This window comes from Marmota monax, unplaced genomic scaffold (genome assembly GCF_021218885.2).
Source record: "Marmota monax isolate L192 unplaced genomic scaffold, Marmota_monax_Labrador192_F-V1.1 WCK01_AAM20220418_F8-fsc00142, whole genome shotgun sequence".
In the NCBI taxonomy this organism is placed as follows: domain Eukaryota; kingdom Metazoa; phylum Chordata; class Mammalia; order Rodentia; family Sciuridae; genus Marmota; species Marmota monax.
In genome coordinates, this window is record NW_026692025.1 from 1,229,093 (window position 1) to 1,252,742 (window position 23,650).

General features: G+C 53.7%; 1 protein-coding gene across 2 annotated transcripts; it reads right to left on the minus strand.

Annotated features, from left to right (window-relative positions):
• Positions 1-1,694: 1,694 nt before the first annotated feature.
• Plxna3 (plexin A3) lies at positions 1,695-18,659 on the minus strand. 2 transcript variants are annotated; one of them, XM_046452681.2, is made up of 33 exons: positions 18,560-18,659; positions 16,146-16,768; positions 15,207-15,746; positions 14,339-14,521; positions 12,866-12,994; positions 12,695-12,795; positions 12,270-12,393; positions 12,031-12,187; positions 11,844-11,943; positions 11,460-11,574; positions 11,117-11,317; positions 10,799-10,895; positions 10,483-10,673; positions 10,253-10,398; positions 10,063-10,183; positions 9,805-9,941; positions 9,546-9,716; positions 9,176-9,269; positions 8,854-9,093; positions 8,623-8,766; positions 8,309-8,543; positions 8,081-8,223; positions 7,746-8,002; positions 7,538-7,604; positions 7,297-7,443; positions 7,045-7,204; positions 6,799-6,902; positions 6,493-6,589; positions 6,051-6,241; positions 5,454-5,623; positions 4,727-4,939; positions 4,407-4,557; positions 1,695-2,752 (listed from the first exon to the last, which is right to left on the minus strand). In XM_046452681.2, exons 2-33 carry the CDS (start codon positions 16,740-16,742, stop codon positions 2,657-2,659), a joined length of 5,619 nt encoding a protein of 1,872 aa, XP_046308637.1. In that variant the 5' UTR covers positions 16,743-16,768; positions 18,560-18,659; the 3' UTR covers positions 1,695-2,656. The 2 variants fall into 2 exon arrangements, with proteins under 2 accessions (XP_046308637.1, XP_058438333.1); XM_058582350.1 differs by lacking the exon at positions 14,339-14,521.
• Between the last annotated feature and the right edge of the window lie 4,991 nt (positions 18,660-23,650).

Consider the following 23,650-nt stretch of genomic DNA (forward strand, 5'->3'; position numbering starts at 1 on the left):
CAACGTGGGTTGCATTTCCCCATGTCTTTGTATCCCAGGTAGTGTTTTCTTTCTCTCTTTGTGGTCCTGGAGATGGAACCAGGTGTGTGCACATGGTAGGCCAGCACCCTGCCACTGAGCCACACCCCCAGCCCTTTGCGCCTTACTGTGGCCGAGTCGTCTTTGGCTAGCTCTGGTTGACTGAGGTACCACTTATGTATGTGCTATAAAATTCACCCATTTCCCACACACTGTCCTGTGCTGACAGTTACCACTGTTAGGTGCAGGGCAGGCTGAGCTAAGTTGTCTGCAGGGCAGGTTGAACAAACGTTAGCTGCAGGATAGCCCGGGCACTCAAACCCCGCTCTGTCTGGTCCTTTATCACCTGTTTGCGTCAAGTCTGAACCTTCAACCCCACTCAAGGCTGGACACTCAACCCCACCCGTCTGGTGCAGTGGAAACCCGCATCTGACCCCTGCCCCATGTGCCTGAAGGCAGAAGATGACGCTACTGTACGATCCAATCACTGTACGCCAACAAGGCAGCTTGCAGACCCAAAGACCCCGTTAGATTCTGGCTATAAAAACTCCCTCCTGCCGGGCCTCCCCCCGCTCTTGCTCTCTTTCTTCTCTTGCACCTCTCTCTCTCTCTCTCTCTCTCCTTTTTTCTCTTTTGCACTGCTGCAATAAAGATCTCTTGGTCTCTCCGAGTGTCGTGGTCACTTTCAACCACCACCACAATGTGGTTGGCACTATGGACGGACTACCTGCGTCACTCTGTGGCTTGTATTCCTAAGTCAGGACCCAATGCTCCTCTGTTCCAAACCCTCCAGTGGGCTTCCCTCTCACACTCTGAGTCAAAGGCAAATCCTCGGGCTGGAGGTGTAGCCCAGTGGTAGAACACTTGCCCAGCATGCACGAGGCCCTGGGCTTGACCCCTAGCACCTGCATCAAAGGAGGGAAAACAGCACAGGTCCCTTACAGTGGCCTGCAAGTCCACATGATCTGGCCTGTGTCTTCTCTGGCCTCCTCCACTCCCACTCCCCTTCTGGCTCGCTCGCGTGCAGCCACCTGGGCCTCTCCGCCTCCACAAAGCACACCGGACAGACCCACTCCTGCCTGGGGGGCCTTTGCCTGTTTGTAGCTGGCTTCCCCAGCATTCTACCTGGCTCACACCAAAATGTCATCCTCAATGAGGCTTTCCTGGCCACCCCATTTAACACTGCATCCTCCCTTCTCCCCACCTGCATCACTCTTAACAGGTGTGGGGGCTAAGACATGTAGGCAGGTGCACCTGGATGGGAGTCACAGCTCCAACAGTAAGGAGCTGCCAGGCCTCAAGGAGTCTGGGTGCGGCTGAATCCACTGGAAGGTTTTAAACACGGTGGGAACTTGCCTTACATCTTAACAGCATCCCTCTGCCTCCCACACTAAGGATGAGCCGAAGTGGGGCAGGGATGGAAGCAGGGAGACTGGCATCTGGGCACCTTCCATCTGGGTGGGGACCGTGGAGGCGAGGAAAAAAGAGCAGACTCTGAAGATGTCTTGACGCTGGAACCACGGAAATTAGCCAGCGGACGGGCTGTGGCCTTGGACCCCCTCAAATCCTCAGAAACTCTGTGAAGAGTTGCCCTTTCCTCCCATCACGGGAGTCCAGCTCACCCAGACCCCAACGGGTCTACCCGCCCCGCCCAAAGACAAACCCGCACGCTGACCCCATTTCCCCAACATTTAATTAGGAAAGATCACGACTTGAACAAAGAAACTCATGCAACACCACAGGAGAGATTTGGGGCTCTGGGACCCGAGATGGGGCCAGATTCCTCAGAGGAGGCAGAAGACACCAAGCAGTAAGGCACTGCCACCTCGGCCCCTCGGGGCGAGCGAGCGCACCAGGGGCTTGTGGGCAGGGGGCAGCTGAGGCTGAGGGGCTCTGGGGCAACACTGAGGAAGTCTGGCAGTAGGGCCGGAAGAAGGAGCGTTGTGGAGTCCCCAGGCCCAGCTCAGGCCCAGCTCAGGCCCCGGCACAAGCGTTCTCGGGGTGCTCAGGCGGGACAGGGTCCTTTGAGAATGTAGTCTGATTCTACAGGGGGACATTGTGGCCTGGCTTGGCACAGACAGTCTGAAGCAGCTTCAGGTGCACTGGCCCACCCCAAGTCCTGCTGGTACCTCGGCCCTCTTCTTGGGTCAGGTGGGGCAGCCACACCTAAGATGAGGTGCAGAGGCTAGGTCAAGGCTGGCAATGTCACAAAGGAGCCTGGATGGGTGACAGAGCCCAGAACAACTCAAGGAGAGGAAGGTCAGGGAGGTTGGCAACACTCCATGGGGACACATACTTACAGATGGAAATTGATGTGGAATCAAATTTAATAAATAGGTGGTTGGGGTATAAATAGCACAGAGGGCGGGGCTATCCCAACACATGGGCAGGAGGGAGGGGGTATTGCTGCTGGGGGGGATGGTCCCATCATCCCCTCCCCGTGCAGGGCCCAAAGCAAGGCACTAATGAAGGGGGCCCAGGTGTGCTGGGGGCATCTTGGCTCAATGATCTTCCCCACAACACCTGATCTGGGGCTCTGCCCCAGATACTCAGGCTGGAGCCAGCCACACCCCTTGATGGGGGCTGTGGACAGCTTGGCTCAGGACTGAGAAGCCCCCTCCCACCAATTCCACCACCCTCAGCCGTTGCTGGACATGAGGCTGATGATCTGCTCCAACTTCTGGCGCAACTTGTGCTTCCGACAAGACGCATCCCTGTCCAGGGCAGCGAGAATCTGGAGGAGAAGGGTCCCCTGGATCTGGACTCAAGGGGAAGGCCCAGCTCTCCCTATCAAAGCCCCCCACTTCCCAGCTGGGCTCTTCTGTCCTGCATGACTCAGCCCATCCACTCCCTGCAGCCCCTGTGGGAAGCTCATGGTTCAAATCTCTCACCTCTGAACAAACCCACCAGTTCACCTTGACTCCCAGCACCTTCCAATTATGGAGCTTTCTACTCTGTACGGCCAGCATGCAGCCCCTTCCCAAGTGTAGTCTAGACTCACTGTACGGACTGCCCCCTTCCCATGGCCTTCTAGCCCCAAACCTCCTCCACCCGGGCCTCTCTTGTTTAGGTCTCCGTGATCTCATTGCCAGACCCGGGGAGTGTGCTATAGTTCCATCCTCCTTGACCAGCTGTAGCACCCTGCAGAGAAGGCCGCTCTCCTCTGCTTGACCCTGAGGGGGTCCTTCCTCAGGCTGTAGGACTCCTTGAGACACTCTTGGGTTCCCTCCCACCCTGCTGCCAGAGCCTCTTCTCCTCTCTGATCTCTGAGTAGCCCAGGGCTGCACGCTTGGGCCACACACCCCTCTGAACCCACTCTGACTTCCCTCGGTAAGCCCACCCATGGTCAGGGCTTTAAATGCCTTGTACTGGCTCACAAAGGTGCATTTCCAGCCCACACTTTCCCCCAAATTCCAGACCCAATATCCAGATGCCTACTTGGCATGTCAAGTCTCTTAGCCCTCTTGGCTACAGAACAGTACTTGGTTCAGCCTCCCCAGACAATCCAGTCTACCTGGGCACTCTTCCTCCTACCCAACCTGAGAGTGCTCTGAGGTTTCCCCAGGGCTTTCCCACGGAAGGCCTGAGTGGGGCTGAAGAACTCCCAGTCTCTGTCCCTAACCCTATCATAGGACTGTTCCACCCACAGTCTTTCCATCCTGCGTTTATGGCAGTGGAGCCTGTCCTGCCAATTGCTTAGGCAAAACCCCCTGCAGTCACCCTTGGCTCCTCTGTTTCTCTCCTGGCCCACATCCAATCCTTCAACCAAGAATAAATCTTGAAGTCCACAGGTTTATGCCCCACCCCTACTAACATCTCCAATTACAAAGCCCACAAGTCCTATAAATGGCTGGCCCCACCCACTTCTATCCCCATCCCACACCCCTAAGACCATCCATTCCAGTGCTCAAACTGCACACCCTCTTTTTGCTGTACTGGGGATTGAATCCAGGCTGTCACACATGTTAGGCAAATGCTGCACCACTGCCCAGCCCTTTTAATTTTGAGACAAGGCCTCATTACATTAGAGGATGGTCTTGAACTCGTGATCCACTTGCCTCAGCCTCCAAATAGCTGGGATTACAGACATGCATCATAGCATCTGGCTCAGCCCCTTAACTTTTGCCTAGTGAGAACCCTGACCTCTAGCCAATGGCTTCTCTTCTGTGTCCCTCAAATCTCAGCCTCCATGCAGAGTATCATCTGTGCTGACCCCTGGGCCTGGCCAAATGAGGAGGAAACCATAAACAATCTAAAGATGTACTGTGTATCCCCTCTGTCCCATCTACCTCCTTGTAGTACTCCCCAGCCCCCATCAGCCCCCTGCCTTGACCCTGGCTGAACCTTCAGGGTCAAGTCACTAGGGGTCTAAAGGGTGCACAACACACCTCCTGGCGGTACTTGGTGACATAGAAGTAGAGTTCGCTGAGTGCACTTAGGACATTAAAGTCACTGGCATGGAGGCGGGACTGCTCCACCAGGTAGGCATCCATGTCTTGGTCACTGATGGAAGCCATCTTTGCAATGTCTCGGTAGTACCTGTTGGGACCCTGAGTAGGTTAATCAAGCAGATATCACAAATTCCAAAACCCCTGCCCTTGCTGCCCAGCCAGCCTCAGGGGCTTTTTTCCTCAGCTGGCTCGCCTTATACAGGCTGCCTAGGGTGGGGTAACTCAGTCACCCACAGCAGTCTCCTCTTGGGGCCCACCTCTCCACCCAGCTCTTGTAGTTGGGAATGTCCTTGGCATAGAGTAGCTTGTTGGAAGGTGAGTCCTTGCCCAAGCGGTGCTCTGATGTGGAACAGGAGTCCATGAAGGTCTGGGCCACCACTGACAGGCAAGCATCTGTGATGCTGTTCTTGTGGATGTCAAACACGAATTGAGGGTTCTTGATCACATTCACCCAGAAGCGCAGGGGCAGGCTGAACAGAGGGACACATATCCAAGGCTCCTAGTAGCCCCCATGGACCCACTACCACCACTGCCTCCCTTCACACTTATTCCTGTCTGGCCAGTTCACATCTTGTCCTGAGGTGGCAAGAGACACATATGGCATTTGAAGTTTCAGTTGGACTTCAGGCAGTGAGAAATAAGAGGAAATGGCCCCTCTGTCCTCAATAGGTCTCAACTCCCTCTGCAGCTTTCACTTTTACCACTACCACCACCTATGACAAGCAATCAGCACCTCTACCCTGCACAAGACCCTGGAGGGCAAAGGGCCACATCTCAGAACTGGCCTCACTGCCCATATCCCACTCACCCAAAGCACCTAGCAACATCTACCTACAGACTCACTTGCCTCCAGGCCAAGCCACCATCTTTTCCTGTCCCTGCTGGTCACCTATCCTCCATGGGGCCTAGGTGTTGGCAAAGCCACCAGCCTCTTCCATCCACCCATCCCCAGGAAGCCATCAGCAGCCAGGAATAGGGCAGTACCAGTTGCTCTTCCAGGTGTGGCGCACATCAGGATCACTGATCTGGCGCTGATCAGCCTGCTCATCCAAGAAGTCAAACATGTACTTGATGGCCAGGGGCAGGGCTGAGCCCCGATGGGCAATGCTGAATACTGTTTCAAATAAATCATCCACAAACTTCTGCAGTGTGCCCTATGGGGAACAGTGAGGACACAAGCTATGAGGGACCTAGGTCAGATTGTTCCTGAAGCGAAGCAAATAGGCAGAAAGTCTTGGCAAACAGACGGGCTTTCCACCTGGCGTGGTGGTGTACAACTGTTATCCCAACAGCTTGGGAAGCTGAGGCAGGAGGATTGCAAGGATCATGAGTTCAAAGCCAGCCTCAGCAATGGCGAGGCACTAAGCAATTCAGTGAGACCCTGTCTCTAAATAAAATACAAAGTAGGGCTGGGGATGTGGCTCAGTGGTTGAATGCCCCCCCATACACAAAAAAGAGAGGCTTTCCTATAAGACCCAACTGAACATTGGGTTTAGAGTTCTTATTCCAAAGCCCTGAGAAAGTGGCTGGGGCTAGAGGGTATTTGTGCAGAGACTGAGATGACATAGGGCAGATGCACACCTTAGTGGCCAAAAGCCGTGTTAGATAGATCTCTGAGACCATCTTGCTGCCACGGTCCCCCTCTCGGTGGTCGGCGTGGTCATGATTCTTTACCAGATGCCACAGTTTGGTGCCCGTCTCCTGGTCAGGTGTGATCATGGGTGCCCGTGAGCGGAGGCTATCAGGGCTGCTAGCAGTGCGGAGCAAGCTCTCTGGGGCAGAGAACAAGTGTGACCCTTAGATCACTGGAGCCAGTGGCCATTGCCCAACTTCTTGCCCCACTCTTTCCCAGGAGTGACCCATCCAACTTTGAGGCTGTACAGAATGGGAAGCCTCCCAAGGGCATTTACCTCCCTGGTAAAGCCTCCAGGGCCAACCAAGCTACTTGGGGGCTCCCCAGTATGGCTTATGCAGCCTCAAAGGATAAAGGGCCAGCAGAAGTCACCATGCTAAGGACACTTACCATAGCGGCTGAGGGAGCGGGTGAAGGTGAAGGAGTTGGCCATGTTATAGGCAGATACTTGTTTGGGCACGAGTGCTACTAAGGAACCATCTGTCACCTGAAGGTCCCAGAGACAGAGAAGGGGCAGTATAGGAAGCCAAAGGCCATCACCCTCTGCACCCAGACCCTTTAGTGTACATATGGGTGGTACTCGAGGCAAAAGGGCTGGGAGAAGCCAGGACCACTCCTCCTGTGTCCTGCTGTGATTCAGGGTAATACCCTGGCTCCCATGTGGCCCTGGGGGTGATCAGGTTCCCAGCCTCTCACCTGGTAGTGGGCCAGGGAGTTGACCCTCTTCCAGTCACACTCAATCTTGGTAGTAACGTCCTCATCCTGGAGGATGATGCGGGCCATGCGGCCCTGGCGCCATTCTGTGGGCCACAGTTAGCCCTTAAAAGCATTCCCCCAAGACTCTGGGTCTATTTCTTTCAGGGAACCAAACTCAAATGGGGAGCATAACAGCCCCCTTGGCATGTATAGGTGGGGGCCAGGAGGAGGGAGAGGGGGCCTCACCCAGATCCATATCCTCAGCTTTGGGGCGCTGGGAGTAGGGGATGCCCTTGTACACAGTGTCCAGCAGCTTGTCTTTGGCCTGAGTTATGCTGTCACAGTTGAGAACCTTCACTGGGACCTGGGTGCTGCCCTCACTCTCTGGGCACACACAGTGCAGTGTCTAAGGGTAAAGGGCACCAGAGGAGCATCAGTCTGGGGCAAGGCCTCTCCCCATCCCCACATCTCGTGCCCACCTGTCCCTGTGCTCCTCACCAGTGTCTTGTAGTCAATCTGTTGTCGGATGAGTTTGTCCTCACTCAGAGAATAGCGTGCCTCGCCCGTTATGGCATCAATAGGACCCTTCTCCATCTGCTGCTTGATGGCACAGTAGAGCAGGAAGAGTGGCTCCCCAGCGCACTCCTGCAGTTGGAGTCAGGTGCACAGCTTGCTGCCTGCCTAACAGCCAGGTGTCCCCCAACAGTCCTTCCCCTGCTGCCCAGCCCACCAAGCACACCTTCAGAAACTTATGCAGCAGAAATGTGAACCAGTTGGTAAGCATCTTCTCAGCCACTGACTCTGTCCTAGGGTAGGAGAAGAGTGCTCAGGCCCTGGCCTCGTAAGGCCAGGGCCCTGACAAAGAGCAGGGCCAAGTGTGTAACCTAGACACGAATGGGGCTAGCCAGGGGTGAGCTGGGGGAAGGGCCAGGCAGGATAGTACAGACCTGCGCAGCAGCAGCTTTGGGTGGTTCTTGCTCTCAAGGTTTTTCTCTATGAGGTCTGCCAGCAGTTGCTTCAGCAGCCCAGTGGCATAGTCCAGCCGGCTCTGCAGGGCCACCATGGTGAGTGAGGCCACAGTGCCACGGTCACGCATGGAAAAGCTGCTCTGGGCCTCCAGTGTGTGGATGAAGGTGAGTACGAAGGCACGGTTGTGCAGCAGCTGCCCAAAGAGGCGCAGAGCCTTCTCGACATTTGGGGGGGTCTGTGCGGAACAGGGAGTCTCAGAGAGTAGGAGTGGCCCTGGGAGAAACAAGGCATGGGCAGGCTAGGGGTGGCTCACATCCAACTCCTTAAGCACTGGGTGGGCCTCAATGCCTGGGAAGAGCACGCGCACTGCATAGGTCCGATAGTCCAGGAAAGGGATCTGCACCCCATCCATGTGATTTGTTAGCTCATTGATGTCTGTCTGTAGTTCTGCGAAAGCTGGAGAGAGGTGTGAGTGAGCTGAGTAGGTAAAGGGTGGGCCCCCAACTCCCACAGCCCGCATCACACTCCCTGCCTCAGGCACCTTCCTTGCACTCCAGGGCCACACGGGACTCCAGGTTGTCCATCTGCAGCTGGAGCCGCTTAAGTGTGCGGTCTGCATCCTGAGTCTTGCGCTTGTAGGCGACCAGCACAGCAGTGATGGCCAGAAGCAGGAGCCCACCCCCCACTGCCAGCCCCACCATGGCTGGCAGGGTCAGTGCCCGCTCAGCTGTGATGTGCAGGGTACCCAGCCAGAACTCCAGGCCACCCACCAGCACCTGTGGGGACAGGTCCAGGGTGAGCCTCCCCCCCCCTCCCCTCCAGGCTGCCCGGGTGACCTCCCCATCTCCCACCAACCATGACAGGCTGCCGGCCTGTCTGACTGGGCGAGTCACACAGGAGTTGTGTGTCTGAGACGGTGAGTGCACAAGGCTGGCCTCCGATAAGCACTGTATAGTTGAGGCGGGAACTGCCAGCTGCTGCCGGGATCAGGTTCTTGCCCTGGAGGTGGAGGACTCAGTCAGTCCAGGGTTCTCCAGGTCCCTACTTGTTCCTTTCTCTCCCCACCCCTCCCTGCCCCACCAGCACCTTTAGCACAACATGGGAGCCAGGTTTGACATCCAGGACGCCAGAGGGCCCAAGCGGCTCAAAGCTGGGGTCAGGATAGTAGGTGAAGGAGGAGCGATTGAGAGAGCGGGCTGTCTGCACGTGGTCCAGCAGGAAGCCAAACTCATCAGGGTGCTCGCCTTGGGCCCTGGGCTGAGGCTGCCCAAGGAAGATGCCGGGGGCCTTACACAGCATGGTAGTATCGTTGATCACCTGGCATGTCTGTAGGAACATGGGTGGGCAGCCTGGTGCATGAAGCTATGAGCAATATAGGCACAGCAGGGCAAAGGCAACTGTTACTCACATTGGTAGTCTCAATGCCACGGTACTTGGCCCGGACCCGGGGCTCCTGGACGGTCAGCAGGTGGGTCCCACTCACAGTGATGGCAGTGCTTCCACTGGGACAGGGATAAGGGACCTCAGGGTTCCTCCCCACCCAGCCCTGGAGAGTTATCAAGGCTGCCATGAGAGCCCAGGGCCTCCCTGACCCTGGATCACCCAGCAGGTGCCAGGTACTGTGTCCTCAGTACAACTCTGCCCCCTCCACCAGGGGAGGCTCAGGCTCAAAAGGACACATCACTTGATGGCCAAGGCCCCACTTACCAGGTGAGGCTCTAGGGAAGAAGCTCAGGGATCTAACCCAGTCTCTGACCCCATCCTCCCCAGAGTCTTACTTAATGATGCTCCAGGTAGGCTCAAGACGAGTGACGGTAGGGTCCTGAGTGTAGGTATAGATGACTCCAGGGCTAGAGATGTTGGCTCGGTCAATGGCAAGGGTGATGGGGGCCTGGCTGGGGCCCAGGGTGGAGACAGGCGAGATACATACGATGGCCTCAGCATCTCTTCTACATGAGCAAGCAGGGTGCTTGAGGCAGGTGACTGGGGACCTTCAGATGCCCTGCCCCCACAATTCCCCTCCAATGCTCAGCCCACCTCACAAACTGGCACTCGCCATCTCTCACGGTTACTGTGACCCTGCTGCCGGCATCCAGAGAGCTGCCAGAGATGGTGAGTCGCGTGCCCCCTGAAGCTGGGCCCCGAGTAGGACTTACACGGTCAAATGTCGGGGTCTGGGGAAGAAGCAGCCCTGAGGGGAGGGAGGAGCCAGCCCAGTGCAGGGGCTGTTCTGCATCCCCCTTGGATGGGGAAGGGAAAGAGCTGGGAAGGGGAAGGGGATAATGGGCCACACACCACAAAACTGTAGAGCTGCTCGGACTGTGTCCGGAAGTCGGCAGAACAGTCGCCTACACAGAGCTCAGCAGGCCCTGGCTGCGGGCTGGGCACCAGTGACTCCTCCATCTCACAAACGATCCTAGAGGTTAGGGAAGGTCAGGGCCAGCCATGGCAGACAGGGGCAGGGTACCCACATGGTCACACTCACCGCTCAGCACTGACGTACTCAGTGGGGATGGAGTTGCAACGCACACCAGCCACTCGCAGGACCACCTCCCTGGAGGCAAGGCCCAGGTTCTCACCCACGATGGTGACCCGGGTGCCTCCCTCCTTGGGCCCCATGAGCGGGTAGATCTGCAGTGTGGTATAGGAGGGGAGGGTCAGCAGACTCCTCACAGGTGCGCAGCAGGAGGTACATGACTGGTGGAGGAGGCTGACCTGGATGATGCGCGGGTGGCTACACCGGGCCCCCTTCTGGCTTGGGTGCATCCAGTTGGTCCTGGGGGCTGGGCAATGGGCCTGCAGCTGGCACCTGTTTTCTGTGATGCACCAGCCACAGTTGAAGCGGGGGTCAGCCTTGAGGCAGAGGCCGCAGTTGGGCCGCTGAGCCCAGCACTTGTACAGGAGGGCTGTGAACACAGGGGGTACTGCTGACACAGTAGCAACGGCAGAGAAGCAGGGAGCACTAGAGCCCGCAGAACTGCAACCCTACCCTGGAGGCAGGCAGGCTCTTCAGTCCCATGTCACCCCTCACCTCGGAAGCTGGGAGGCTTGTCAATGGGGAAATCTCCATCCCACACAACAGAGAAGTCCAGCTCAGTGTCACCATACTCGTCACCATCATAAGAGTACTGGGGAAATCAGACCCATGTGACTCCAGATGACATAAGCAGACCCTCCTCCAAAACTCTTGCCAACTCTCCCTCTCCTCAACTCAGGAACCCCAGCAGGAAACTCAGTAGTTTCCCTGCCAGGGCCACCCGAGGCTTGCAAACCAGCAAGCTGGCCATAGACAGGAACCACCCCTGTCTTCAGCTTGCACTTGGGAGTGGAGGCCCTAGTAGGGTCTTACCGAGGCATTCTGACACTGCACACTGCTGCTATTGAAGCGCACGGCTGGCACTCGCTGCTGCCGCCCCTGTACCCGGACCACACACTCATAGTTCTTCTGGCCTGACTGGGGCTGTGGCAGGTTTTTAGCCCGCAGGGTGAGAGGCTGCATGACACCCACGGGGATCAGGAGGTCCCCACGAGGCAAGATCTCAGGGCAGCCCTGGGGACAAAGCACCTGTCAGTGGCACCCTGGGCCTCTACTCTTCTCCAGGCCCAAAGAAACTAAAGAGATCAAATGCAGAAAAGCCAGAGGCCACCTGAGAAGCCCAGCCCCTTCACAGAACACATGGCACCCGCCTCACCTCAGGGCTGTGGACCCTGCCCTCCTGGAAGGAGCACTCGTGGGGGTGGCTGGTACACACATGGCGGTACTTACACCAATGGCAGGGATAGGGGCTGCCAACACAGGACATGCACCTGGGGGCAAGGACTAGCTTCAGAAACAGGAGAGAAGGCCATGCCACCCTGCACTGCCTTCTCACAGGACACACTGGGAAATAAAGGAAGAACATAGCCAGGCACCAAAGGCCCATACCTCACATCAGCCGCAAAGAAACATGGGGACAGGGATCAAGAAGGCTTGACAGCTGTAGTCCCTGAGGCCCCCAGAAACAGACCCCTGAAGTTCTTGCCTATTCCAGAGTCCCCTTTAGTCCCCAGGGATAGATGCTAGTCCAGGTACTCACGATTGGAGGACACTGCAGTTGTAGAAGACAAAATCAGCCCCAGCAAACCTCACACCAGTCTCCTTGGAGAGCAGCTGCAGCTGCACAGTGCGGGTGGCCCCTGCAGCAAACCCAGGGGCAACCATCAACTAACAGGGACAACTAGCCACCCCACCCACCCCATTCCAAGCAGCCCCAACCCACTGACCGTGCCCCCTGGTAAGAGCCTGGAGCTCCTGGAGGGAGGGTGAGGGGCAGCGCAGCTCCCCGGAGGGCAACAGGACAGCCTCGCTCTCTGTCACCTCCTCAAAGGCACAGCTCACACCCGCACTGAGGTCTGGCACGTTGCGCATGGCTACAGTCAGCTGGGGGAGGCAGAGGGCTCAGAGCAGGGTGCAGCCTCCCTGTTCAGCACACATGGGTTCAAGCACCCTCCATGCCACTCACCTGCACCCCAGGTGATGTCACTGACACGTTGTTGGGCCTGACTCGCACCTGTACACACCTGCTCAGCTCCTCTGCAAAGCCATGTGGGGCAGAGGCACCGGGACAAGCCCCTTCACGGCAGCACCTGCATGGGGACAGGCCAGAACTGGTCCCACCACTGCCCCAAGAGGGCCTTGGTGGGGATGCAGTAAGAAAGTGGGGGAACAGGAAGACTGGCCAGCTCACAGTGCCAGGCAACATCGTGCCTCAGCCTTGTCCCCTGGGATCCAAAGGACGTCACTCAGGGTGGAGGTTGCACTCATTAGCTGGAAAAACTGGAGGAGGGAGGGCAGGGAAGCTGCTGGGCACAAATAGGGAGAAGCCTCCCCCCAGAGGACAGCCCCAGCAAACCCACTGCCCTGCCACCCTGCACCTGCTGCCCTCACCTGTGCTGTAGCACACACCAACCGCAGTGTGGGTCCCCTGAGCCCAAGCAGGCTGCACAGCTCAGGTACTGCTCACATGTCTCCACTGGAAGCTGGCTCACCTGAGGACAGCCATATCAGCACCCAGCCTACCCCTACCCCTCCACCCACCACCACCCACCGTGGGCCCACCTGCTTCTCACTCAGGAGGTAGATGTGCTGGTAATCAGGGCTAAAGAGGAGGTCTCGGAGAATGGGGCTGCCATCCACCACAGGGACTGTCTCATATAGGTAGGCATCCTGGGAGCCATCAACCCGTACCTGAGCCACAAGAACAAGGCACAGGAATGACAGGCCAGCCGGATGCCGCTGCAGTCCCCTGTATCCAGGGCACGCTCTTCTTGAGCCAGGACTTTCTATGTTGTGGCTGAGCTGAAGCCATGGCCTGCTACCACTCAGTGCCTGGCCTGTATGCCTATGGCTCCCAAAGCCACAACCGTAGGACAGGGAAAGCAGGGTAGAAACTGCTCCCAGAGTCAGCCAGAAAATGCTCCCAGGAGACAGAAAGGTCTGGTGGATGGGGGAGTAGGGATGATAGCCAAATGGTATGACATTTTTTAGGGTGATGGAAATGTCCTGGAATGAGACAGTGGTGAAAGCTGCACAACTCTGCAAATATGCTAAAAACCACGGAATTGTATGCTTTAAAGGAGTACATTATATGGCTTGTGAATTATATAGTTCAATAAAGTCATTACAGCAGGGTGTGGTGGTGCACCCTGCAATCCCAGTGACTCAGGAGGCTAAGGCCAGAGAATTGTAAATTGAAGGCCAGCCTGGGCAATACAGAGACCCCATCTCAAAATAATAAATAACAAGGGCTGGGGATGCCAGGCATGGTGGTGCACACCTGTAATACCAGTGATTCAGGAGGCTGAGACAGGAGGATCACAAGTTTGAGGTCAACCTCAGCAACTTAGCAAGCAAGACCCTCAACAACTTAGTGAGACCCTGTCTCAAAATAAAAAATAAAAGGACTGGGGGTGTGGCTCAGTGGTAAAGCACCCCTGGTTCAATCCCCAGTACCAGATATATATATATATATAGAGAGAGAGAGAGAGAGAAGGGAGCTGGGGATGTAGCTCAGTGATAGAGCACCCCTATTCCCAGTACTGCCAAAGAAAAATAAAAAGGGCGGGGGGGTCCAGCAGTTAAGCTGTCCCAGTGTCCATGAGGAAAATAATGTGGGATGGGAATGGGAACCTAGAAAAACCCTTTCCAGGAAGGCAATGTCTCAGGTAAGAACAAAAGGATGAGGCAGTGTTAAACAGGGAAAGAGCAGGAGGACTGCAGGGCAAAGGGCTGCAAAAACGACAACTTAGCCTCAGCCCTGCTCTCCTGGCAGGGAGAGGGAGGCCCCACAATACATGTGATCTCTGTCCTCAGAGCCACAGGAAGCAAGCAATTCAGACCAGAGTGGGTGCTGGCACTAGTGAGGATGGGTGGTTGAGGGATCACCAAAAGAGCAGGGCTAGGCTCCTGGGGCTGGTCACTGTGGTCTATCCAAGGTCTTCCAGGGCTCAACTGTGCATTCCCACCCATACCTCTTGTCCCAGAGCTGAGATACTTCCCCCATCCCCACATGCCAAGGGTTCCAGGGCCCACCTTCTTCAGACTGCCGCTGCGTGTGCCAATGAAGACCACAGAGTGCTGGTGGTAGGTGTAGGCAGCCACACTGGCCATACCATCAGTGCTGTCAGCCAGCAGGGGCAGCCCCTCAATCACATTCAGGCCGCCCAATGGCTGGTTCAACACCAACCCACAAAAGTTTCCATTGATCTGCATGGGCTGGTAAAACAGGAGGGGTGCATGAAAGTCCAACCTGGACAGAGGGCATCAGATCTCATGTCCTGCCAGGACACAGGATCTGGAAGTCAATGCTGTCCAGCCAGGTCCCCATAGGAAACTGGAGACTAAGGAGGGAGAACATGGAGGGGAGAAGCCTGGGCCTGCAACAGAGGGACAGGCAGCTAGCTGGTCATGGTAGTACACAACTATAATCTCAGCAACTTGGGAGGCTAAGGGAGGAAGATTATAAGTTTGAGGCTAGCCTCAGGAACTCAGCAAGACGCTGTCTGAAAATAAAATGGACTGGGGATGTAGCTCAGTGGCAGAGGACTCATGGGTTCAATCCCTAATACCTCAGACAGAAAAAGACAGGGTCAGATTGGGAGACTCTTACTGACTTGAGAAGGAGCAAGGGTGAACAAACTAGGAATGGATGGAGGGGCAGGAAGAAAAAGGTGATAGTCTATGAGCAGATGACACCCAGCAAAAGAATGGCAGTAAGAAGGAGTGCAGAAAGAAGAGAGAGGGAAGGGGTCTACAGAAAGAAGAAATGGGTGTCAGGAATGAGGTGGCACTCCCAGGGCCATGCCAAGCCTAAAACTGGATATCCAGCCCAAGAAGTGGGCAGGCCAGCAGAGTTGCCAAGCCCAGCCTGGGAACACTGTGGGGTGGGCAAGGAGCTCACGGTGTTGATGCAGGGCAGCTCCTTGTTCAGCAGCCAGGGCAGGGCCAATGTGCCCTCCCCACGATAGCAGGACTGGATGCGGCGCCTGATGTGGGCATTGATGTTGCTGAGGGTAAAGAGGCAGAGGATGGTCTGCCGAGGTGGGCTGGCCCTGTTCTTCTGGCCCTGAGAGAAGATGGTGAAGAGGACATCCTCATCAGCTGGCACACCCAGGGCCTGGGCCAGCAGCAAGCCAGGTTTGGCCAGGTGGGCACTCTGCACCAAACGGTACTCCACACCACGCCAGGAACAACCAATGGGGAATTCCACATATGAGTAGAACTCCGAGTCCCCTGCACACATGCGCACAATCTTGGACGTGAAGAATTTCTCGCCTGCTGTGTCCAGCAGAGTCTGCTGGGTGTCTAGCTGCAGTGTCAAGAAGTACACGAAGGAGGCACTAACAAAGCCATATATGTAGTAGATGTCAAAGGCAGGGTACAAGGACAGTGTGTCTGAGGGGATCTTGATCTGAGAGGAGACAAACTCATCCTGGTACACCTGGGGAGCAGGAAAAGTACAAGCATAAGATGAAGCCTAGGCCCCACTACCCACCCCACCTACACCTTCCAGCCCTACTCCAACAACACCACCCACCAGGGGCTTCCATCATGATCCCCCACCTGCCCTGCGTGGACAATCACAGGAACCCAGGACAGAAAGACCACAGAGGAAAGGATAACTAGTTCCCCCATAGACGGGGTCCCCACGGTAGGCTCAGGCTGTCCTCCCTTCGTCAACAGCTTGTCTGCATCTCTGTGACAGTGAGTGGATAAAAATTCCCCTCCTAGACTAAGGGCTCTCTCAAGAACCAGGACTGAGTAAAGGAAAGAGGGGATAGGGACTGGGGTCACAAGAAGCAGGTGAGGAAGACTGAGTGGACAGGCACAGTTCACCTACCAGACTGAACATATCAGCACTGTCCTCGTCGCCAATGAGCTTGCGGGAGCTCAAGGTAGGAAAGTACTCTGACTTGCCATCCACAGCAGTGCCTACAAATAGCTTGCTAGGCCCCTGGCCCTGCTCCACAATGACACCAGCCATGGAGTCAGGTTCCTGGGCCCCTGACAGGTAGTGCTCTTTGCGGTGATGAGGCTCACCCAGCTTGAAGAGGTCATCCAGGCGAAGGAACTGGCAGATGCCCTGCCAGATGCTGCCACAGGCCACTAGGCGACGGGCTGCATAGTCTATGAGCAGCAACTTATTCACGTTGTCCACGGGCACCAGGCGGTGGGCACACACTCGCATGCTGGGGGGTGGGTAGCAGCGAGCATTGTCCTCAACAGGCCCAGTGACGTGGGCCCGCAATTCAGTCAGGTTGGGGGCCAGCTTGAAGACCCGGTTCACTGCACCCACAAAAACCTCCCCAGTCACTCGGTGAACAGCCAGGTGGGTGAGTGTGGTGTCTGTCACCACAAAGGCACGGAAGGGCCTGCTGCTACCCAGACCTTCCTCCATGGTGAGGAAGAGCAGCAGCAGGAGGCAAACAGTGGGCATGGCCAGCAGCTGTGCCGGGTATGGGCCTGAGGAGAGATGGCAAATGGGAGTCAGAGGCCCACGCTGCCTGCCTTCCTCCTGGCCTGCCTGGCCCAGGGCCACAGGGGACCAGAGCTGCTCACCCACCACCATGCCAGAATCCCAGATGGTGACCACGGCTGGGAAAGAGGAGAGGCCTCAAGCAGGGCACATGAGTGAGCAGCATCACAGGCAGGCTTGGGGGCAATCAATCATTCCCCACCCCCTACCCCACTCCCACTCTGGAAAGGAGCCAGGAGGCCTTGCCTCAGCTGGGCCACACCCAAGGGGGCAGCACAGTCAGATGCTTGGGAAGACAGGGTGGAAGGCCCTCCTGGAACTGAGACCACATCCCAGAGCTGACAGCAGCCAGCCCCACGGGAAGGCAACTGTGCGGAAGCCCCAGGCCCCAGATAACCCACGCCTGAGCTGGGAAAAGGGAAACACAAGGAGAGAACAATCATAAGCCTGGGGAAGGGGGAGGGATGCTACCCCAGAATGGCATTGCTACCAGGAGCCTCTGGGTAATCAACACCTGAGGCTGGCTTCAGAGCTACCACATCCCCTGCTCCTGGTCCCAGCTGCCTCCTTCACCCACCCCAGGGCCTCAGCTGGCTGTCCAGAAGCCTGTTGTCTGGCCTCCTCGCTGCAACACAAAGCAAGTCTCATTTGTCCCCATAGCCACAAACCGAGACAGACATTAAGTCAAGCTTTGCTCAGGCACAGCCAGACTGATGCCCAGGCAGCCCTGCATGGCTCTCCCTGCAGATCCAGAGTTTAGCTGGGAAAGGAGAGGTACAGGGGGCTCAAGCCCACCCTTGACAGTCCTAGGAGACTTTTAGTTGGGAAGCAACATCCCCAAATGCAGTTGAGGCCTTGGAGAGATGGGGCAGGGGCCATAGGGCCAGTGCCATGACTGGCACTTCGCCCCCAGGCCACACCCAGCCAGCCCCAGTCTGAAAAGACAGCAAGGCAGTGTAGTGGTTGCCAGTGGGGCAGAGTGCAGTGCTTCTCTCCCAGGACCCAATCCCCAAGGGAAACAGAGGGTACCCAGCATGTAGGGTGCAGGAAGCCAAACCAAGGAGGCACCAAAGAGAGAAAGGGAAAACTGCATTTGCTACAACAAGGAGCAGGCCCAGCTTGAAATCGCAAACTTTCAGATCCCATTGATCATCTCTCTGGGCTTCTTTTGTCAGGTTTGCATCCTGGACCCCTAATGCAACAGCCTGAGAAGAATGGAAGGCAAAGAAGAGAGACCGCATCCTGCCCCCACCTCCTATACACCTTGCAGGAAGACAAGTCTAGGAACAGGCCTCAGACAGGTGGGGAAGTAGTCCTAGAGAGGCAGGATTTGTAGCCCAAGACCCCGCCCCAGCCCCCATCTGTAAGGTGGTAACCTTGGGCATCACAGGTACCCAGCCCCTCAGCTGTAGCCCTGCCAGCTGAGAGCCAGATGATGGGGACAGCCACACGCAGAGACGTGGGTCCAGCGCCCTGTCCCCAGTGCCCCACAACCGTGTTATCCCAGCTAGCCCAGCCCTCTCCAGGAGCACCCCTCAGGAGACCCTCGAAGACCTCAGTCGGTGGAGGTGCCGCAGCAATGTTCTCAAGGGCCGCCACTCGGCTACAAAGACTCTATCAGGCAAGGGGGTTGGGTTCAGGTTGGCCGTCCCTACCCGCTCCAAAGGCAGGGGCAGTGCCTGACCCCCGAAAGGCCGAGCATGACCCCCAGGCTGCCCGAATCCCTGGCCACCGAGAAAACTGTCCCTGCACGGGCGACGGGGATGGCGACCACCTACCTATCCCTCCGCCGTCGCTGGCTCCGGGTGGCCGCCCGCCAGCCACGTGGACGCGCCCCGTTTGCCACAGCAGCCCCGTCCGCGCGCCCCCGCTGCCTCTCCCGTGCCCCGAGCGCACCGCCGCCGCCGCCCACACACTGGGCCAGCCCGCGGCCGCTGGGCCTTTTAAATCCGGACTGTACCACCGCGCCGGGCGGGGGCGACCAGGGAGGGCCGGCCAAGGGAGCTAGAGCAGAGGGGCGCGCAGGAAGCGGGCCGCTTCTCCCTGGAGCTGGGAGCTTCGAAGCGCAGCGCCGGCCCCCCATCACCCGCCGGAGACCTGGCCCTGAAAGCCAACCCCCTTCGTTCAATGGCCGCGTCCGCGGCGCGCGCCACCCAGCACCACCCCCCTCCGCCTCCTGCTTCGGGCAACCTGGAACTCGCGCGTGCCCGTGCCACACCCCCCTGGGCTCTGGGGCGCGCCCGCCCCACCCGGCCGCCGGGGGCCCGCGCCCCGGGCCACCTGCTGCGGGTGCGAAGTCTCCCTTGTCCTGGCCAGTCAGGTGCACACCAGGGGAGGACTCGCGGTCCTAGCACAGGACTCCCCTGACGGTCACAACCCAAAGGGCCTGTGGCTAATAACACGCAAATGACCAGCACGAGGACTCTAGGCTTACAGCCTCTTACACCTGGCTCCTTCAGCAGTCTACCACGACCTTGAATGGGACTGAGGATATTGCCTTGCTTTCCTTTCCCTTTTCTCTTTAAGCAGCTTTATTAAGACAGGATTCACCTATCATATGTCACTCATTAATTGTATACAATTCAGTGGCTTTCAGTATATTCACAGAGTTGTGCAACTATCACCACTAATTCCAGAACATTTTTATCACCCCCAAAAGAAATCCCATACCCTAAAAAAGTCACTCTCCCTTCCCATTCAGTAAGCCTGGCAAAACTAGTCTACTTTCAGACTATGGACTTGCCTCTTCTGCACATCTCAGATAAACGAAATTATAAAATATGAATATGTCTGAGTTCTTAATGTTTCCAAGGTTTACCCATATTATAATATGGTTTAGGACTTCATTTCTTTTTAGTGCCAAATAATATTCCATTGCATGGATATTTACATTCCATTAATCTATTCATCAATCATTAAAGATTTTAATTGTTTCCACCTTTTGCCTGTTCTACATATTTTTTCTACAAACACCTGTGTACAACATTTTGCATGAAGACATATTCATTTGTTTGGAGTATATACCTAGGAGCGGAATTGCTGGGTCACATACTTAGATTTTTGACATTTGCAGTAAGTTTTGAAACTCAAATTATGAGTTCTCTAAATCTGATGTTTTTCAAGAATGTTGTGGGTATTCAGGGTCACTTATATTTCCATATGAATTTTAGGATAAACATGAAAGTTTCTGCAGAAAACCCAGCTGGGACTTTGGTGGGGGTTGACTTGAATCTGTGCACCACATTCGAGAATACTGCCATCTTTTTTTTTTTAATATTTATTTTTTAGTTTTCGGCAGACACAACATCTTTGTTTGTATGTGGTGCTGAGGATCGAACCCGGGTCACACGCATGCCAGACGAGCATGCTACCGCTTGAGCCACATCTCCAGCCCCAATACTGCCATCTTAACAAAAGTAAGTCTTCCAATCCATGAATACAGGCTGTTGTCATAGTTAATTATGTCACTTTGTCCAGGCTATAATCCCTGAGTATTTAATCATATCCTCATCTAGATGTTGCTGTGAAGGTATTTTGACACAGGAGATGGAACTCCAGGGGTGCTTTGACATTGAGCAATATCCCCCACCTTTCTTTCTTTTTTTTTAAAGATGGACACAATATCTTTATTTATTTTATTTATTTCTCTTTTATGTGATGCTGAAGATCGAACCCAATACCTCACAAGTGGGAGGCAAGTGCTCTACTGCTGAGCTATAACCCCAGCCCCTCTCCCCCTTTCTAATTTATTTATTTATTTTACTAGGGATTAAACTCAGGGGCACTCAACCACTGAGACCCATCTCCAGCCCTATTTTATATTTTATTTACAGACAGGGTCTCACTAAATTTCTTAGGGCCTTGGTCAATTGCTCACACTGGCTTTCAACTTGTGATTGTCCTGCTTCAGCCTCCTGAGCCACTGGGATTACAGGCATGTGCCACCACACCCAGCAATTTTTTAATTGTTTATTTTGAGGCAGAGTCTTGATAAGTTGCTCAGGCTGGCCTTCAACTTGTGATCCTCCTGGTTCATCTTCCCAAGTTGCTGGAACTAACAGATCAGCCTGTGAAAGTATTTTGTACCTGTGGTCAACATCTGTAGTCAGGTTATTCTCTACTTTGAGACATCTCACTCTCTCTGGAGAGTGTTCTTTGTTTGAGTCTTTTTTTTTAAGAGAGAGAGAGAATTTTTTAATATTTATTTTTTAGTTTTTGGCGGACATAACATCTTTGTTTGTATGTGGTGCTGAGGATGGAACCCGGGCCGCACGCATGCCAGGCGAGCGTGCTACCACTTGAGCCACATCCCCAGCCCCTCTTTGAGTCTTACTATACTTTCACACATAATAAAATTCTCTTGTAGCCAGGCTGGGCATGGTGGTGCATACCTGTAATCCCAGTGACTTGGGAAGCTGAGGAAGAAGGATAGCAAGTTTGAGGCCAGGCTCAGTGACCTAGTGAGGCCCTAAGTAACTTAGTGAGACCTTATCTCAAAATAAAAAATAAAAAGGGGTGGGGATATGGCTCAGTGGTAAAGTGCCCCTGGTTCAATCATCAGTACCAAAAATAAATAAATAAATAGACTCCTGCTTGGGGAAAAACATCGGTCAATCAGTTGACTTTATTTTTTTATTTAGTACTGAAGATTGAACCCAGAGATGCTCTACCACTGAGCTATAACCCCAGCCCTTTTTAGTTTTTATTTTGAGACAGAGTCTCACTAAGTTTCCCAGGCTAGCCTCAAACATGCCATCCTCCTGCCTGTGTGGCCAGAAGAGCTTGGCCATAAAGGTTATTTTGAGACAGAGTTGCCCTAAGGCTGACTTTGAACTTGCAATCCTCCTGCCTCGATCTCCGGAATTGCTGAGATTATAAACTTGCACCTGGCAAATTCTCTCTTCTTAATATCAGCACAATGGCAATTAAATTTCAACATGAATTTTGAAGGGGACATTCACACAATAGCAGTCTTCTTTAATTTCTTTCAACAATGTTTTATAGTTGTCAGTGTACAAGTCCTGCAGGTTTATATATATATATATATATATATATATATATATATATATATATATATATTTGTTGTTGTTGTTTGTTTGTTTTGTGGAATTGATTCCTAAGCATTTTGTTCTTTTTGACACTCTTGTAATGGAATTGTTATCTTAATTTCATTTTGGATGGTTTATTACTAGTGTATAAAACATAAATTATTTTTAAAACTTTTATTTTACTTGCATATGTATTTATTTTTGGTACTGGGTGTTGAACCCAGGGACACTTTACCACTAAGCTATATATCCCCAGTCCTTTTATTTATTTATTTATTCATTCATTCATCATTCATTCATTTATTTAGAGACAGGATCTCATTAAGTTGCTGAGGATGGCTTCAGACTTGTAATCCTCTGGCCTCAGCCTCCATAGTCACTGGGATTACAAGCATGTGCCACTACATTGGGCTGACATAATTTTTATATGATGATCTTTTATCCTGAAACCTTGCTGAACTTGCTTATTTGCTTTAAGTCTTTTATAGGGCTCCTTAAAGTTTCTATACACAAGATCATGTCATCTGAGAATAGAGATAGTTTGATTTCATCCTTTCTGAACTGTATGCCTTTTATTTTCTTTGTTGTCTAATTGCTCTGGCTAGGTCCAATGCTGGATAGAAGTGATTGCTTTTCTTTTCTTTTTTTACTTGCATATTTTGAAATTATTTCTGTTTCACTTGACTAATTTTTATCCTGGTTGCGGGTATATTTCCCTGTTTCTTTGCATGTGTGGTGATTTTTCTTACATGCTATCAGTATGATTGTTATATAGTTCAGAATTTGGATTCAGTTGTCTTTCTTGAAAAGAGTATTGGATTCTGGCAGGCAGTTAAGGTACTCGTGAATCAGCCTGATCCTCTCAAGACTGATTTTTAGGCTTTGTTAGGACAGGTCTAGGGAACCCTTTGTTCTAGGGTTACTATAACCGATTCCTAAGGTGTGACCCTTCTGGATTTCCATTGACTGGTTTCCTGAATTTTCATCCTATGCATATGCAACTTAGTATTCAGCCTGAAATCCAAGGGGGCACCTATGCAGAGGTTTATATCAAATGTGCAGGAGTTATTCTGAGGTAATTACACAGGAGTAGAATTGCTTGGTAATGAACCCTGTGATCACTCAGCATTCTCATGTAACTATCACAAGGGCAAAATACTACCACCCACCCTGTCACATCCTGTTTCTCAGTCTTGTCTTTTACATCTCATCCATTTGCTCAAGAAGCCTAACTGTTACCTTTTGATCGCTTGGTGATCTCATTCTGTTCCAGAGCCTCAAATAAGGTCAATCTTGACAACTCTTAAATTTCTTTCTCCAGCTTCTCAAGTTCTCCTGGTTCATAGATATGAGTTTTTGCCTGGCAACCACTTGGCTAGCTAATAGGAATGTCAACATAATATGTCCACCAGTAGTTAATTGTTCATTCTAAACTTGCTTCTTGTTACAGGGGCCCCATCTTAGTAGATTCCTCCTCTTGCTCAGGCCAAAACCTTGGAATTTTCCTTCACTCCTCTTTTCTCTCAACACCATATTCTATCTGTCAGCAAATCTTCTGGGTTTCCCCAAAAATCTACCCAGAATGTGACCTTTTCTCCAGCCTGTCTAAGCCACCAGCTTCTCACATCACTATTTCTTTTGCAACATTGAACTGCAGAAGACTTTCCTAATTATGACCTAAAACCCAGAAGCAAGTGACAGAAATAGACAATTGGTAGATGAAGTCTATATTTTAAACATGTGAAGAGAAATACAAATTAAAAGCACAAACCATGTACATAGATGTACATAGCAACATTGTGTACAATAGCCAAAAGGTGG